Source organism: Chanos chanos, chromosome 16 (genome assembly GCF_902362185.1).
Source record: "Chanos chanos chromosome 16, fChaCha1.1, whole genome shotgun sequence".
NCBI lineage: Eukaryota > Metazoa > Chordata > Actinopteri > Gonorynchiformes > Chanidae > Chanos > Chanos chanos.
In genome coordinates this window covers 8,632,540-8,648,549 of record NC_044510.1, presented here as the reverse complement: position 1 = coordinate 8,648,549, position 16,010 = coordinate 8,632,540, and the positions used below count along the sequence as shown (strand labels likewise).

The following is a 16,010-nucleotide window of genomic DNA, read 5'->3' as shown; positions in this document are numbered from 1 at the left end:
CCCAGCAACACCTTATATACACATATTATATACAAGTCAAACTTTGCTGCTGGATGGAATTAGTCAAATTCACTTGAACGGAATACTGTAAACGTATGGGACATACTGCTGCAACCTTCCTTAACCTAGGATGTGAATTTATAGTTTGCTAATCCCACTATTTTTAATTCTTGGTTAAGTATATTAAGAAATACATTTGTAGCTTTCCACAATTTATAGCTGATTGAAACATTCCTCAGTGATAAGAATTACTCTCTGGTTCTTTGCATAACTTTCTACTCTTCTTTTTATCATATCTGTCATAGTTCTCCTTATTATTATTATTCAAGACAAATGCAGGAGAAGAGTTAAAAAAATATATATTTTTATTTTCATACACAAACTCTGAACAATTCCATAGAATTCTTTTATAGATATATAGATAAAACGTAAGGTTAACTTGGGTAAATCTTTCCTTTAAGGTTAAGATAGTGGAAAAGTTCAGTCACTTGGTCACAAAATATGTAAGACAACAAAAATCCATCTACACAGACATCGCACATTTTAACAGTCATTACGACTCTTTTTTCTCTCACCGTCCCCACGAAAAATAAAATAATATTTACATTCAAGTAAAATAAATTAGGTCTCTTATGATTTCAATAAATAAGGTTTTTGTGTAAATAAAATATGTGTATGTATTTGCTTGTGTGTGTGTGTGTAATTAGCAGCAGTTCAAATCTGACAGAGACGCTGAAAGAGAAGAACCAGCCTTCTTTGCACCAGCGATGGGTGTATGTGCTTTGAAATATGTAATCCGACGTTATCAGATTTCATGTGTTGGGGGGAGGGGAGGGGCGGGGCGGGGCGGGGCGGGGTGTATGATGGCCTCAGACAGCTCTCCTCTTGACCTGGGCCTCCTCCGAAAACGCGTGAGCTCCGTACATTTTGGCCGCCCGCATCTCGAAAGCGTTAACCATCTGCTTCACAACCTCGTCAAAAAACATCGTCGCCAGCTGGGAATGGAGCAGTGACTTGAATTCAAACGACACCTGCAGAAAGAAACACAGAGAGAGAGAGAGAGAGAAAATCAGCTTCATCATTGCTGACCAACTTTTAAAAAAATGAACTGTCATGTGGGAGATGAAAATAATTAATCTTTCTCTTTTAAGCATGGCTACACTTTTAACACATTTATGGCTACACTTTTAAGACTTTTACACTTTTACGTGCAAATATGTATACACACACATACATGTATATTTGTGTGTGTGTGTATATATATACATGTACACATATACATCATTTTTATTGCATTATCTTCCCGTATGTGTCCACATACTTATTCATTCAAAATAAAAAAGTACCAAAAATTTGAAAGACTAATCAAAAAGAAGATTAAAATAATAGATTACATTTTTCCCTTTTCTCTTTTTTTCCCCCTCATTTTTCTCTCTTTTTTTTTTTCACCCTGCACATTACACGTGACATTTCCGTAGTACATCTCATTCATGAACTGTTACATGATCCTGTCGGCTAAATCTCTTCCATTCCCTCACTGGGTTCAACCGTCTCTGTCTGCTGTCATAATCCCAGGCAATATTTAGGTCACAAAGTTCCAGTCCTAACCTCGAGCCTCTTCTATTACACGCTATTTCAGGAGGGATAGGAAGCAGACCTGCGCATGGCAAAAAATAACCACTAATCTGCGCTAATCTCTATTCTCTTTTTGGCCGGGTTGTTATAGGAGATTAATCTTTTAAGGAACAGGATGGGAGACAGGAGTCAAGCAGTTGTTAATCTGTGGATCTCGAACACTGTGTGTGTGTGTGTGTGTGTGTGTGTGTGTGTGAATACTTACAAAGAATTCCACATTGCAGGAGTCCCCTTGGTCTGGAGAACAGGGCGAGAACCTCCATATCGTCTCCAGATGATTGAAGAGTGACCCATCTGTACACACCGCCTAAAAAACATATGTAAACGCACGTTGAGACAACAGCGATGAACAGAATGGGACACCAGACAAGCACCTCTGACTGACAGATGCCAGTCTTGACTTGAACAGGTGAGAGATGAGACAAAGTCCCTTGATCTGGTGTTGGATGAACATTCAAGTTGAGGCTTAAAACCCAATCAAATGCACCTGACCTGACATTCTCTCAGCATTTTAAAACCCAATTCCGCCTCTCTTACTATCAGCGATCCAATATCAGTATTCCTAGCTACGGAAGCAACCTCTGGAAACATCTTCTGAACCAAATACATTGATATGGTATGGAAAAAAGAAAGTTGAGAATGCCTTTCTGTACTTTCATTAGTTATAATATCGCGAGTTGATGCCGTTCTACGTTTTATAATCACAAGTCCCTTCATATCACGATTGATGCTTTGATCTGAAGTTGGTCTGGTGTCAGAACACATTGTACGTTCTGTAAAGAAAACGTGTTTCTTAGAAATATGTCATTTATATGTACGGGGAAACTCACCCTGACTTGATGGTTGGGAACGACCGTGACTTCAGAGACATAACGTTCGACTATGGGCGGAAACCCGATCTCCAGCTGGGCCCGAACAACCCCGCCGTTCTTTCCCTTCATGACTTTTGACTTTTTGCACCAAGGTACAAACTGCTGGTACTGGTCCACATTAGCAACCACACTGTACATCTGTTCCGGGGAGTACCTGTGGATCAACGTTCATGTAAAATGTTTGTCAGACAATCAAAACTCTGGAATGTCATTTGCATAGAAAATTGTCATCGCGCTTAAGGAGAATGGAATGTGACATTTGACCAAGCTCATGTCAGAATGAAGCAGGTGTATGTGTGTGTGTGTGTGTGTTTAATCTCACCCCAGAGTTCGGCTCTCTGAGTACTCCATCCTGCGTGCCACAAGCGGGGCAGCCAAGTTGATGAAGCTACGACTCAGAATGACCTGCGAGGTCACAGGGGTGGGAGGCAAGCTGACAGGTCGTGTTGCTAGGACACCACATGAACTCAGATGTCTGTGTGAGAGAGAGAGAGAGAGAGAGAGGGAGAGGGAAGTTCATGAGAAGCCATCATTAACAACAGTAATGTGCACAAGAACCTGTGCACAATCCATGAATGCAACACTAGATTATCTTTGAGTGTTGTTAAAACATGCACAATAAGGATTTTCTGTTAGTTAAGTGAAAAGATTATAAGCCACAAACAGCTATATCACACACACACACACCTATATATATTTTGGCGGTACTGTTCTGATCACTAAGTATGCTGACAGCCGTTGACTTTGGTAGGATCAGTGCATATTTGGTTTCTGTTGTGAAATAACCAATCACCAATCACTCGCGGCGAAAGCGACAAAACAGCTCCACCAATAGGACCTCAAGCATTCAGCATTATTCAAATAACCTAGGTCGCAACAGTTGCGCACAAAGAATTTCAGAATTCCCCTCGATAAAATTCTTTTATAATGCAAAAACAACTCCACATCGACAAAAAAAACCAATCAAATTTCATCACAACGTTATACTCTTTATCTACATTATAAAATAATGGTAAACCCTTGAAATATCAGCGTCTGTTTAGTGTAGTTACGGAGTGACAGCAACCATCCCCCTCTCTTTGCAACCTCATACCACTGTCTCGTGACAGCACTTTCTTCCGACAATTGTTTTTTTTTTTTCTCTTGCGCTCTACGACCTGTCTTGCCTGCTCAGACATAGTTTGCTTGGTCTCTAAACTACAAAGATAGGGGGACCATCATAAATCATATATGAATATATGATTTATGAATATATCATGCTTTGTTCTCTGTTTTTACAGAACATTTATTATTCCTCACCTAAATCGACGCACTCTGAAAGTGCGCATATGAACTTCTCAATCGAAAGTAAAAGGACCGCATCGCGGAAAAGGTTTGAACTGGATAATAATATAATACAAACAAACCCTTCAGTTTTATCCGACATGTAACAAATAACTGATCATGCCGTATACCATGCCAGCCGAAATTTAGTAAAAAAGTAAATGTTTTAAATACTAAATTACAGATTTAACTACCGCAGAATAATTCATAGCTGAAAATATTGCGGTTCAGAAAAGTTCAGAAAAAGGATAGTGTCAGTGGTACGACATATAAAACAAGTCAAACGGGTAGCTAATGCGTCTTACTACGCAGGTGAAGCATCCTTACCTGATACTGGCTTTATTTGAACTTCTTCTTAAAACGTTAAAAGACTGTAGCTCCGATATTTCAACGAGTGCCCGAAGAAGCGGGGTAGCTTTGTTTGCCATATCTATCCTCTAGTTCTTTCAAAGCTCCAATGGTATGGGATAAAATTTTAAGACAGCGACAGCAACTTTGAGTCCGTCTCTACCTGTGCCGGTTTCGCTCTAACCAGAAAGCATGTGCTTGTTGCCTAATAAGCCGTGTGCCCTAAACCTGTGACGTCGCGCAAGAAGGCGGAGTTAACGTCCCTAGAAGCGACGGGGCATTGAACGAAGCGGCTCTTGACCTATATGCAAGTTGAACTCCACTGAAGTCTGTACAAGTTATATTTTAAGAGGTCAGTTAGTAAGTTAGTCTGAGCCTGAACTGTACGCAAAGTCCAGATTCCAAAAGAGAATATTCCTGGTCCCTCTGCGTGATCTTGAAAAAGAACATCGCCAGGACTGGCAACACCTGGATTTTGCCTTAAGCATGGAATGTCCTTAACTTTAAATTGCTCAACTTCAGACAACTTTTGGACCCTGGCCAGAAAATGCTATATTCATGCTAAATTTTACAATAATTTATTTAATTTGCTTTTAGGAAGATTAAACAGTTCCAAGGAACTGTAGACACTCACCGCAATTCTGTAGAGGAAATTGTTTTGAATATAGAACTCTATGTAGCAGTCACTTGACAGGAACCTGAACAAATTATCCATTGATTTATGAGAAAAAGAAAACTGTCATTTACTACACCAGTTATGGTCAAAAACCTGTTTTGTCATTTATGTGTAATAATAGGTAAATGTGATGATAGTAATGAAACTGTGAGGCTCAAGTTACGTTAATTTGGATAAGTATGCAATGTCAGGGGTGGGACATAACAGGAATAGGCTAATACAACCTGGATGAACCGAGTGTGTGTGTGTGTGTGTGTGTGTGTGTGTGTGTGTGTGTGTGTGTGTGTGTGTGTGCGCGCGTGTGTGTGTGCGAGTTCAGTCAGACCATCCAGTGTTAAGTGCGTGATTCACCTGAACTTTGAACCCATACTCATGGTGTTCAAGAAGCAAAGGGGGAGAGAGAGAGAGAGAGAGAGCGAGAGAGAGAGAGAGAGAGAGAGAGAGAGAGAGAGCTGAGGTCACAGTAGTGGTGACTGAGAGCTAAAAACCAAAAAAAAAAAAAGAGTCCTATTTATAGGCTTTTGGCTCTGTGACAGAACTGATTTTAAACTAAACAAGCTGTTGAAGATAACCCTTTTGGGTAAAGGTACTCCTAATTGTCCAAACTGAATGTCCGTCGGTCATTCTATGTAAGCAGGTTAACCCCGGGTCCAAGACAACATTACCCCTCAACTTATTAAACAGTACAGCATGTCTAGAATGAACCCTGAAACCTGGCAATAATCTGGTCATGAAAACCACACTGAAGCTATAGAATTCAATGGCCTAATACCTACAACAGTATTTTCTCTATTTTGTTCATATTCTCTCTCTCTCTCTCTCTCTCTCTCTCTCTCTCTCTCTCAGTGAACAGGATGATACTCTCTGGTGTGCAGTGTATAAAAACCATGGCCCAGTATACCAGGGTTGTGTAATGTGAGATAGCCTGGCACACTATCAAAGCGTTGATTCCCCTCGTAACTCGTAATGTGATATTAGAAGATGGATAAGTGGTTGTCATGACAAAACCAGTCCACTTTAGCTAATCAGGGCATCTGACCAAGGAAAGACTGGACAGGAAACACAGATAATCCCATCAGAAACAGACTACATACGTAACATAAGTACTCTGTGTGTGTGTGTGTTGGACCAAAAGCACTGGTTGTCATGGTAATCTCATTATTCTCGTCATTACACCATCATTATACAAGCATACCTACTGCATGACTATTATAATATGTATGGCATGCGAATACCTATAGTTTTAACGATTTTGACTTAACATTACTTCTCCTCCACACACACACTCACAGTCACACTCAGACAATCCATTCCTTTCCAGAGAAGTTACCAATTAAGCTGACACCATGTTATGTTCTATAGTTCCCATTAGTACTCTTTATCACGGAAAAGTACAAGAGTCATAAAAGACAAAGTACTATAGAGGAGAGCTTACCTTGTAATCCACACCTGTCAAATCTTTGATCTTTGATCTAGTTTTTTTACAGTCAGACTGGATTGCAATGATGTTCCAGTAAACTGATAAAAGCCTTATAGAACACACTTTATGATTAGCTGTGGCTAGTGGAAAGCTACTGTCTAAACATCTTCCCCCAGTGTTTAATGGTTAGAACTACATTTTGTCAGGTTAAGGCAACTGTCCAGTGCTAGTACAGTTCAGAGGCCATTAGATTCTTAACTTTTTTTCTAAGCGATACCTGCCTGAGTCAAGGTCAGTAGAAAAAGTAAGGTATTGAGACAAAGCGTCACCTTCCTGGAACAGAGGGGTTTAGCGAGCAGACTTTAAACTGCTGAGTCACTCCACCCTCCACTTTTCAATTCCCAACAGAACACAGAAGATCACAATGTCCTTGGTGAGGATGAGTGTATGTGTGTGTGTTTGTGCACATGTGTACGTGTGTGTATGTGTGTGTGTATGTGTGTGTGTGTGTGTGTGTGTGTGTGTGTGTGTCTGCGTGTGTGTTTATGTGTGTGTGTGTGTGTGTGTGTGTGTATCTTAATGTTCTGAGTATGCGTACTCAGAGTCCTCAGTTGTGTTTTGTGTCTCCACTGTGTAAAATGTCCTTGTGAGAGTGTGTTGTCCTGTCTCTGGAAGGCCATCTATTCAAAACATAAAAAAACACGAACGAAAACTTCATGCCTGGGAGACAGACAGACCCCTGATGCTAAACACTATATAAAAAATATTTTTTATGTCCGGTCAGTGGTTTTGCAGACATTTTATTGAAATATTTCATGGCATTTAATTTTATTTGAAAAGTCTGAAGCCCACTTTCTCCGTATACCGCTCAATATTACCAAGTAAACTGGCCATCTGTTTCTAGAAATAGACCACTGCACTTTTTTTTTTCGAAGGAAGTATTTAAGGTCAATTATTTTGTCACAAACCACACCCCTCTCACATATACACGTACGCACACAAACACACACACACACGCACACGCACACGAACGCACGCACACACACACGCACGCGTGCAAAGAGGGAGAACAGAAGTCGAATGATTCCATCAACAGTTCTGCATATATGAAAACATCTGAATCAAACAGATTGTATGTGTGTAAATAAGTTGTCATTTTTTAATTCAAGTTAAACAGTTAAATCAAACATACACAAACCCAACATACTGTAGATTAGCCTGGTCAAAATGTTACTCATACTGAAATACTACTTTTATCATATTGGTCCAACTGAATACTTTTTTTCTTATCCATCAATCCACGGGCTTGTATATAGGATTCACAGAACATTTGAAATGCTTTTGAGAGTACATACATTTTCTCTGATTACTGCTCGAATATATCTGTACCACACATATATGTTTAGCCAGGTGCTTTATGCGGCTATAAGTACATATATGAGAAGTGTGTGTGGTATAATGTATAAACTGTAACCGTGTGAGAAGCGTGCTGTTCTCTAGTCCTTTGTGTGGGTGGCTGAGAAGATGTGTTTGTTCATGGCTCTGACGTAGGCTGAGCCGTCAGGTGCCGTTAGCTTGAGGCTGCTCAGTGGGACCAGAGCACTGTTTGTGTAGTATCTAAGCACAGGAGACTGTGCCTGGATTGCCTCTAAAAACACCTTAAATGAGAGACAGAGAGAGAGAGAGAGAAAGAGAGAGGAGAGAGAGAGAAGGAGAGAGAGGGGGAAAGAATATGTTCAGGCAGGTAAATAAACTCTCTCTGAATGGAGGTATCAAAGCAATACTTCTTTCCTATTTTTTTTTTTTTTCAAGAAATGTCTAATGTTTGCCAGTCAGTGGTACCTTCCAGGGAGTTTATATGTTTGCTCTCTCCCTGAATAAGCACTGCTGATGTCATTGCTTAAGCTGTTGAAAATTAAGGGGACAATGTTATGCATCTGAAAAGGTCAACTTGGAGGCGTCCGAGGTAGTGTCGTTGTCTGTTTAGGGCAACAGTAATGTATAATAAGTCTATTCTCCACAGGTGCTACCTGCTCCTTCCACGTCATCCTCACCTGGATGATGTCATCAGTGTCCTGTGCCATGTTCTGGAACACTGATTCGCAGTGCCGCAGGTACGTCTCGTAGAGGTCACGCGTGTGGGCGTCGACTTTCTGCAGAGCCTCGTCCCCGAGCTCTGTCTTCTGCAGGTTCATGAGGAAATCTGTGTTGACCGGGCCGCACTCGATCAGGCTCACGCTGCATCATGGGAGATGGAGTCAGGTGACCTGAGAAATGTGCCTTTTTACAAGCTTCAGTTCTGATCCTCTTTATTCAAAATGCTTCATCTTCAGATATTCAATGACATACACACATAAGCACATGTGCGCGCGCGCACACACACACACACACAAACACGCACACACACACACACACACACACACACACACTTTCTTCTTGTACTTACTGGATATTGAAATTTTGCAGCAAAATGGCCAAGCTCTCACAGGCGCCCTCCACTGCAAATTTGCTGGCACAGTAGACTTCATTAAATGGCAGACCTGTCAAGTATAAAGCCACACAACACGGCTGTTAAACACTTACCCGAATGACAAAACATAGGATCAGTCTCACTGTTACATCTATCGCTGTATATTTTAGATGAGAAACTTAAAATCTGATCCCAGATCTGCCCATGACGATCCTCTCTCTCTCTCTCTCTTTCTCTCTCCCTCTATCTGAACCCTTCTTGCACACAACACACCTTGTAGTCCTCCCATGCTTCCAGTAACCAGGATTCTCCCGTGACGCCTGCTCTTCATGTCTGGAAGGAAAGTCTGAATGGTGCGGATGGTGCCCAGTACATTGACGTCCAGTACCTTTCTCATGCTGTCTATAGACTGGGTGTCCAGGGGACCAACAAGTCCCACACCTGCATTACACACTAACAGAGTGCAACAAAGGATAACACACATACATATAAATTAGAGATACATCGCACATTTTCACACACAGACAGAGGCACAAGCACACTCAAACACACACACACACACACACACACGTGCATGGATAAACACACGCACCCACGCGCGCACACACACACGTGCACACACACACACACACACACACACACACCGACTTACCAAGTATGTCCACTCTACCCTCTGTTATGTTGGCTTTGGCTGTGAGTACGGACTGCTGATCAGTCACATCCATCTGTAGGATGGCCAGAGTGTCTTCATGAAGTCCCCTCACACTCTCCAGCAGACGCAGCTTCTTCTCCAGATTACGCATAGTGGCGTAGACTAAACCAAACCCAGAGGGTACCACGGTAACACACACGGTGACACACACGTAAACAACACACGTCCACCCTGGTTACAATGTTCAGCTAGAAAAATCTGGGGCAAAATTACATTCAATTATTGACCAATGTTTAAAAAAAAAACGAAACAAAACATGTTGTATGAAGTCCTCAGAAACATATTATATTTATGAAGGGTTGTATGGTTCCTATGAATCGCTATTTCTTTAAACTAATCTTTCAACAGAGTTTATAGTTATTACCTGAACTTGAGATACAATTTCATATCTGCTGAAAATCATTTAAAAGTGTTGTTTTTTAGTTTATTCCAGTTTACTTGAAATGTAATTTTCCAAAACAAGAAAGTTAGGAGAGAGGGTAAGATATAGAGGTGGTCTCACAGGATATGAGTGAGAGACACTACAATGTTTTTCCGCTCGTTTTTGTTTTAGGTCTTGATTTTTTTTTTTTTTTTTTTACCTTTGTAGGTTTTGGATGGATCCGATGCCAAATGGACCGCCAAGCTGAGTCCAATGCCTGAAGAACATCCCGTGATCAGAACCACTCTCTGCTCCATCATAAAAAAAAAAAGAGAAAAGAAAAGAAAAAAAATAAAAGAGAAAGAAATCTGAGTCAGATGAATGAGTGTGCAGCAGACAACATATCAGAAGGAGAGGAAGTTTGATGGACTGGAAAGATGGAGGGATGAATGACTGAATGAAAAAAGAATGTGTCTTTCATTTGGGTGGGAGGAGGTGGGTGAGACACTGATTCACTCCATCACTAGTATTGATGTTTTTGCTTCTTTCACTATCACAAGGTTGTTCCTCCATAAACATTTCTTCATTTCCCTCAGTTTCCCAGTCAGCTCAATCCAGCAGGTGTGTGACATTTGTATTCAGATACATGATCCCTAGTCTTGGATTTGCACACACACACACACACACACACACACACACACACACACACACACACACACACACACACACACACACGTGCACACACACACAAACTGCCATGCACTTTCTCCCCTTTCTCCCACACTGTCTCCCACACATGTTTGGGTGTCTCATGCAAATATACACTTTCTCTAACCCCCCACCCCCCACCCCCCACACACAAAAAGGCATCCACAGCTGAAGCTCCACTAATGTGCCAACCCAGTAAATATCTTCGCATGGTTACATACCATGTCGACATAACATCCTTGATTAGACACCACGAAGGTCATTGTGTGATTAGGTATTCACACAATACCATGGATGAAGTGAACACTCCATTACTGTAAAAATATCTTAGCATCTGAGTTGACAAGATCCATTCACTCATATGATGTTGTCATGAATTTTCTTAGATCAATACCAAAGTAACATAGCATTAAAACTTAGGAAATGTACAAGACAATAACCAGTAACATAAAAGAGCCCATTCCAAAGCACATCTCCAGTTTTTTCCTCAGTGACCCTCTTGGCAGTGAATAAGACCTACACTGGTATCAGTTTCATTACCGACGGCTCTGCTTTCCCACCCATGTCTAGCACAGTGGTAACTTTCTTCCATTCATGCCCATTCAAACGTGTCAGATCTGAACAACGATTAAAATGTTTAATAAATGCATTCACTGTAGAATGGCCTAAAACACAGGCCAGAAACCCAAATCTCTCAAGCCATACGTAAGGCTAAACTCAGGATTTAAAAAGAGCCTTTGATACAAGCTTTCTTAAAATACATACCCAGAAATCACAGTGCATTTCTAAAGTGAGGAGAAATAACATATATGCCTACCTTATACAATAACAGAATTTCCTAAATATTTTGAATACCAGGTGAGTGAAAGCAGCGACTGGCAAGTAAAACCCATGGTTTATTTGGGAGGTTGAGATCTCAAAAACAGCACTGCCACCTATTGTCAAAAGTACATTTTATTTTCATTCCAATATAACAACAGTTTCATGGCTCCAGATCAAAGGCATAACAAGGAAAATTCTCCAAACAGTAACATTTGGACACTGAACATTGAACATGAACTTTTAGGTTGAACAAAAATTGCATCCCTTGGAAAATTACATCACATTTCTTACGCTACTATATGTTAACAGTAAGGCGATATCTTTTTTTTTTATTGGGTGTAAGTCACTTGTTCAAAATTCAGACTTAGGAATCGAGGATGAAATTGGGGAATGGTTGTGATGAATTATCTTGCAAACGTAGAATGTGTAGAATGGCCAAGGGTAGGAGTCGCTGAGGCTACATATAAAGCTATATTCAGGACTTTACATGCTTATGCAAAATAACCCTCCAAAGAATATGTGCTCAGAAATTACATTTGATTTTTATAGATGTTTGAAACAGCATCTGTATTCTCCTAAAATATTTTTTAGTTATTTTGAATGTAATGAAATCAGATCAATCAAGTCTGGCTGTAAGCAGTGGTAAAAGCTCTGTGTCGTTTGGAATGTTAAGATTCCAAAAATTCGTTTTTCCTTCATTTCTTGTGCTTAAAAAGAAGATAAACAAACTAACAAGCAAAAACGTCTGCTTCCTCACACATGGTAGGCCGTTGCAACACACATAGACAAAGGCAACACTGCCATCTATTGTCCATAGTAAGTTTTATTTCATTTTACTACCACTCATTTCAGCAAGACTTACAAGGAGCGCTACTGAAATATTTAAAGTTTTGTCAAAGTAATTTTAAATGTTAAAATTTAGATACTTATATATGGCATATATTTTACAGTGCTTTTGAAAATACGTTTCAGCTAGCATAATTTAAACAAAGGTCTAACCAGTCTGTTTGAGCAGTGAGCTGTAAGGTGTCGATTCAAGTTCTTAATTTAATGGAATCGAACAAGCGTACGCGTTGGAACAACGTTGCACAGTTTCTTAGTATCAAAAGACCTATGATATCACGTTCCATTCGATCAACACATAGGCAATAACCCCAGCTTGTTCCCGCACTTTCTAGCGTAGTCTCCGTTGAAAGAGAATGGTGTCTTTTGTGGGCGTGGCTGGGAGCATGACGGAACGGTCTGCGTTGTGATTGGCTAGACCAGGGCGACCTTCCAGAAGTTTGTGGAACATATAGCGAACCAATAAATAAAAGCAACGGAACCGGCAAATAGGTAGTATTCAAAGTCAAGACGGAGAGGAAAGCAGAGGAGAAAGAAGCAAACAGTGAGAACGCGACAACACCTCAAAAAGAAAAGAAAACTTCGAAGGAGGCAATATCATAAATAACGATGTAAGTATGCATTCTTTCAGACAGACCTCAGTGGAGTCGGCGACATTAATAAATTTGACCAGGCAGAGTATAATTTAGACATATTAAGCCATTGTGTTATCTTAACTGCCTGATGACAGTCTATATTACTACCGATTTTAACTGTATTTATAAGATGGTTGGAATCACTAAGTGTTATCTTTCATTATAGCTGACGTAAATACAGTTGCGATGAGTTATGGGCAGCAGTTCAAATTATTCTGTGTGAAGGGCATATCTTGGCTATGTTCATTCTTCAAAGAGATTTGCTGCTGCAGACTAGTACAGAATTTGTGTTGTAGAGGATTTCCAAAACAACAATTAGATGGAAAAGTAATTGATTAACATTGCCAAAAAACAAATACTTAAATAGATTGAAGGTTATTGCAGTGCTGTGGCAAACAGTATTGATACTTACCTGTCCTTGTGTGATTTTATGACAGATTTGAGTGTAAAGAGTCAAGATGTCATCAGCAAAAGGAGTGGCTGTAGGAATTGATCTGGGCACTACCTACTCCTGTGTAGGGGTGTTTCAGCACGGAAAAGTGGAGATCATTGCCAACGACCAGGGCAACAGGACCACCCCCAGTTATGTGGCTTTCACAGACACAGAGAGGCTGATCGGAGATGCTGCTAAGAACCAAGTGGCCATGAACCCCAGCAACACGGTATTTGATGCCAAGAGGCTGATTGGGAGGAAGTTTGACGACCCAGTTGTGCAGTCTGACATGAAGCATTGGTCCTTCAAGGTGACAAGTGATGGAGGGAAGCCAAAAGTACAAGTGGAATACAAAGGGGAGCAGAAATCCTTCTACCCAGAAGAGATCTCTTCAATGGTGCTGGTAAAGATGAAGGAGATTGCAGAGGCTTACCTGGGACAGAAAGTGTCAAACGCAGTCATCACTGTCCCCGCCTACTTTAACGACTCTCAGCGCCAGGCCACCAAGGATGCTGGAGTGATCGCCGGGCTGAACGTGCTGAGAATCATCAACGAGCCCACAGCTGCCGCCATCGCCTACGGCCTTGACAAAGGCAAGTCCGGGGAGCGCAACGTCCTGATCTTTGACCTGGGTGGAGGCACCTTCGACGTGTCCATCCTGACCATCGAAGACGGTATCTTTGAGGTGAAGGCCACAGCTGGAGACACCCACCTGGGAGGGGAAGACTTTGACAACCGCATGGTCAACCACTTTGTAGAAGAGTTCAAGAGGAAATACAAGAAAGACATCAGTCAGAACAAAAGGGCCCTGAGGAGGCTAGCGCACAGGCGTGTGAGAGGGCCAAGAGAACCTTGTCTTCCAGCTCTCAGGCCAGCATTGAGATCGACTCCCTGTTCGAAGGCATTGACTTCTACACTTCCATCACCAGGGCCCGCTTTGAGGAGTTGAACTCTGACCTCTTCAGAGGAACTCTGGAGCCTGTGGAGAAAGCCCTGCGAGACGCCAAAATGGACAAGTCTCAAATCCACGACATTGTCCTGGTAGGAGGCTCCACCCGAATCCCTAAGATTCAGAAACTGCTGCAAGATTTCTTCAATGGCAGGGAGCTGAACAAGAGCATTAACCCAGATGAGGCGGTGGCATACGGCGCTGCAGTTCAGGCTGCCATTCTCATGGGCGATACATCTGGTAACGTTCAAGACTTGCTGCTTCTGGATGTGGCACCACTGTCTCTGGGCATCGAGACGGCAGGTGGAGTCATGACCCCCCTCATCAAACGCAACACCACCATCCCTACCAAACAGACCCAGACCTTCAGCACCTACTCAGACAACCAGCCTGGTGTCCTTATCCAAGTGTACGAGGGTGAAAGGGCTATGACCAAAGACAACAACCTGCTTGGGAAGTTTGAGCTCACAGGCATCCCACCAGCGCCACGTGGGGTCCCTCAGATCGAGGTGACCTTCGACATCGACGCTAATGGCATCCTGAATGTGTCAGCAGTGGACAAGAGCACAGGCAAAGCAAACAAAATCACCATCACCAACGACAAGGGCCGTCTGAGCAAAGAGGAGATCGAGAGGATGGTGCAAGAGGCAGACAAATACAAAGCAGAAGATGACCTCCAGAGAGAGAAGATTGCTGCCAAGAACAACCTGGAGTCCTACGCTTTCAACATGAAGAACAGCGTAGAGGATGAGAGCATGAAGGGCAAGATCAGTGAGGATGACAAGAAGAAGGTCATTGAGAAGTGTAACCAGGCCATCACCTGGCTGGAGAACAACCAGCTGGCTGATAAGGAAGAATATGAGCATCAGCTGAAGGAGCTGGAGAAAGTTTGCAACCCTATCATCACCAAGCTGTATCAGGGAGGGATGCCAGCTGGAGGCTGTGGAGCTCAGGCAAGAGCCAGTTCAGGGCCCAGTTCTCAGGGGCCAACCATTGAGGAAGTGGACTAAGAGAGATCTATCTCCTGTGCTTTTCTAAATTGACTATTCTTTAGGATGCTTAAAAACTTGAAGCACTTTGAATGCTATCACAAACAAATGGCACAGTTTCATTTGGTTTAACAAATGAATATGAAAAGGACTGGCTCATTCCACTTTGGAAAGAGTGGAAGGTCGAGTGATATGTTTACTGAGTTTCGTACATGTGTGCAGCCTTCTTTATTGGATATTAAATGCCTTTGAGATGCCTTAAGAGTAATGCAAAAAATCTTTTTGTTTATTTATTTTTTAAATCATTTTTTAATGTAATGTCCGATCTGTGTTATTTTTCTGTTGTTTTGATGAGAATGTAAATAAAACAGTTAAACTAACTTATGTGTTCAGACTCCTTTCTGTGTATCCTTAGGTTGGATCATTGTTTAATTATCCCGTAGTAAGAAACTTTCACGGTTTATTTCATCACCCAATAATTTTCTGTTTTATTTGATGAGTGAATGAATCCCATCAGACTGAACAAACACCACTGGTCTGTAATCAGCATTTAAATATTTTTATGTGAAAGGACTGAAAGTAGTTGTGTGTGGGTAACTGGATAGGGATCCTCTCAGTGTTAATGAAAGGCGCTAATTCTCACCAACGTAGTAAATATCCTGGGAAATTCAGCAGTTTCTTCTGTCCAGCTGTATTTGATGATGGCAACTCTTTTTCACCCAGACTCATTACAATTTCAAAAACACAGTTTCTTTTGTGCTGATTTCTAAAGCCAAGGTCAGACCTTGTAAGTAGCATACCCAGGCATGACGTA

At 41.5% G+C, this 16,010-nt stretch overlaps 2 protein-coding genes and 1 pseudogene across 2 annotated transcripts; 1 reads left to right on the top strand and 2 right to left on the bottom strand.

Annotated features, from left to right (window-relative positions):
- Window positions 1–372: 372 nt before the first annotated feature.
- On the bottom strand, window positions 373–4,353 carry si:ch73-141c7.1 (coenzyme Q-binding protein COQ10 homolog, mitochondrial). Its single transcript, XM_030793646.1, has 5 exons — window positions 4,158–4,353; window positions 2,830–2,982; window positions 2,466–2,661; window positions 1,841–1,942; window positions 373–1,031 (listed from the first exon to the last, which is right to left on the bottom strand). The coding sequence occupies exons 1-5, from the start codon at window positions 4,256–4,258 to the stop codon at window positions 870–872; spliced, it is 714 nt and encodes a 237-aa protein (XP_030649506.1). The 5' UTR covers window positions 4,259–4,353; the 3' UTR covers window positions 373–869.
- Window positions 4,354–7,770: 3,417 nt separating this feature from the next.
- On the bottom strand, window positions 7,771–10,134 carry hsd17b1 (hydroxysteroid (17-beta) dehydrogenase 1). The gene is made up of 6 exons (XM_030793952.1): window positions 10,038–10,134; window positions 9,397–9,558; window positions 9,018–9,197; window positions 8,721–8,814; window positions 8,329–8,512; window positions 7,771–7,932 (listed from the first exon to the last, which is right to left on the bottom strand). Exons 1-6 carry the CDS (start codon window positions 10,132–10,134, stop codon window positions 7,771–7,773), a joined length of 879 nt encoding a protein of 292 aa, XP_030649812.1.
- Window positions 10,135–13,283: 3,149 nt separating this feature from the next.
- Window positions 13,284–15,322, top strand: LOC115829500 (heat shock 70 kDa protein-like; annotated as a pseudogene).
- The last annotated feature ends 688 nt before the right edge of the window (window positions 15,323–16,010 follow it).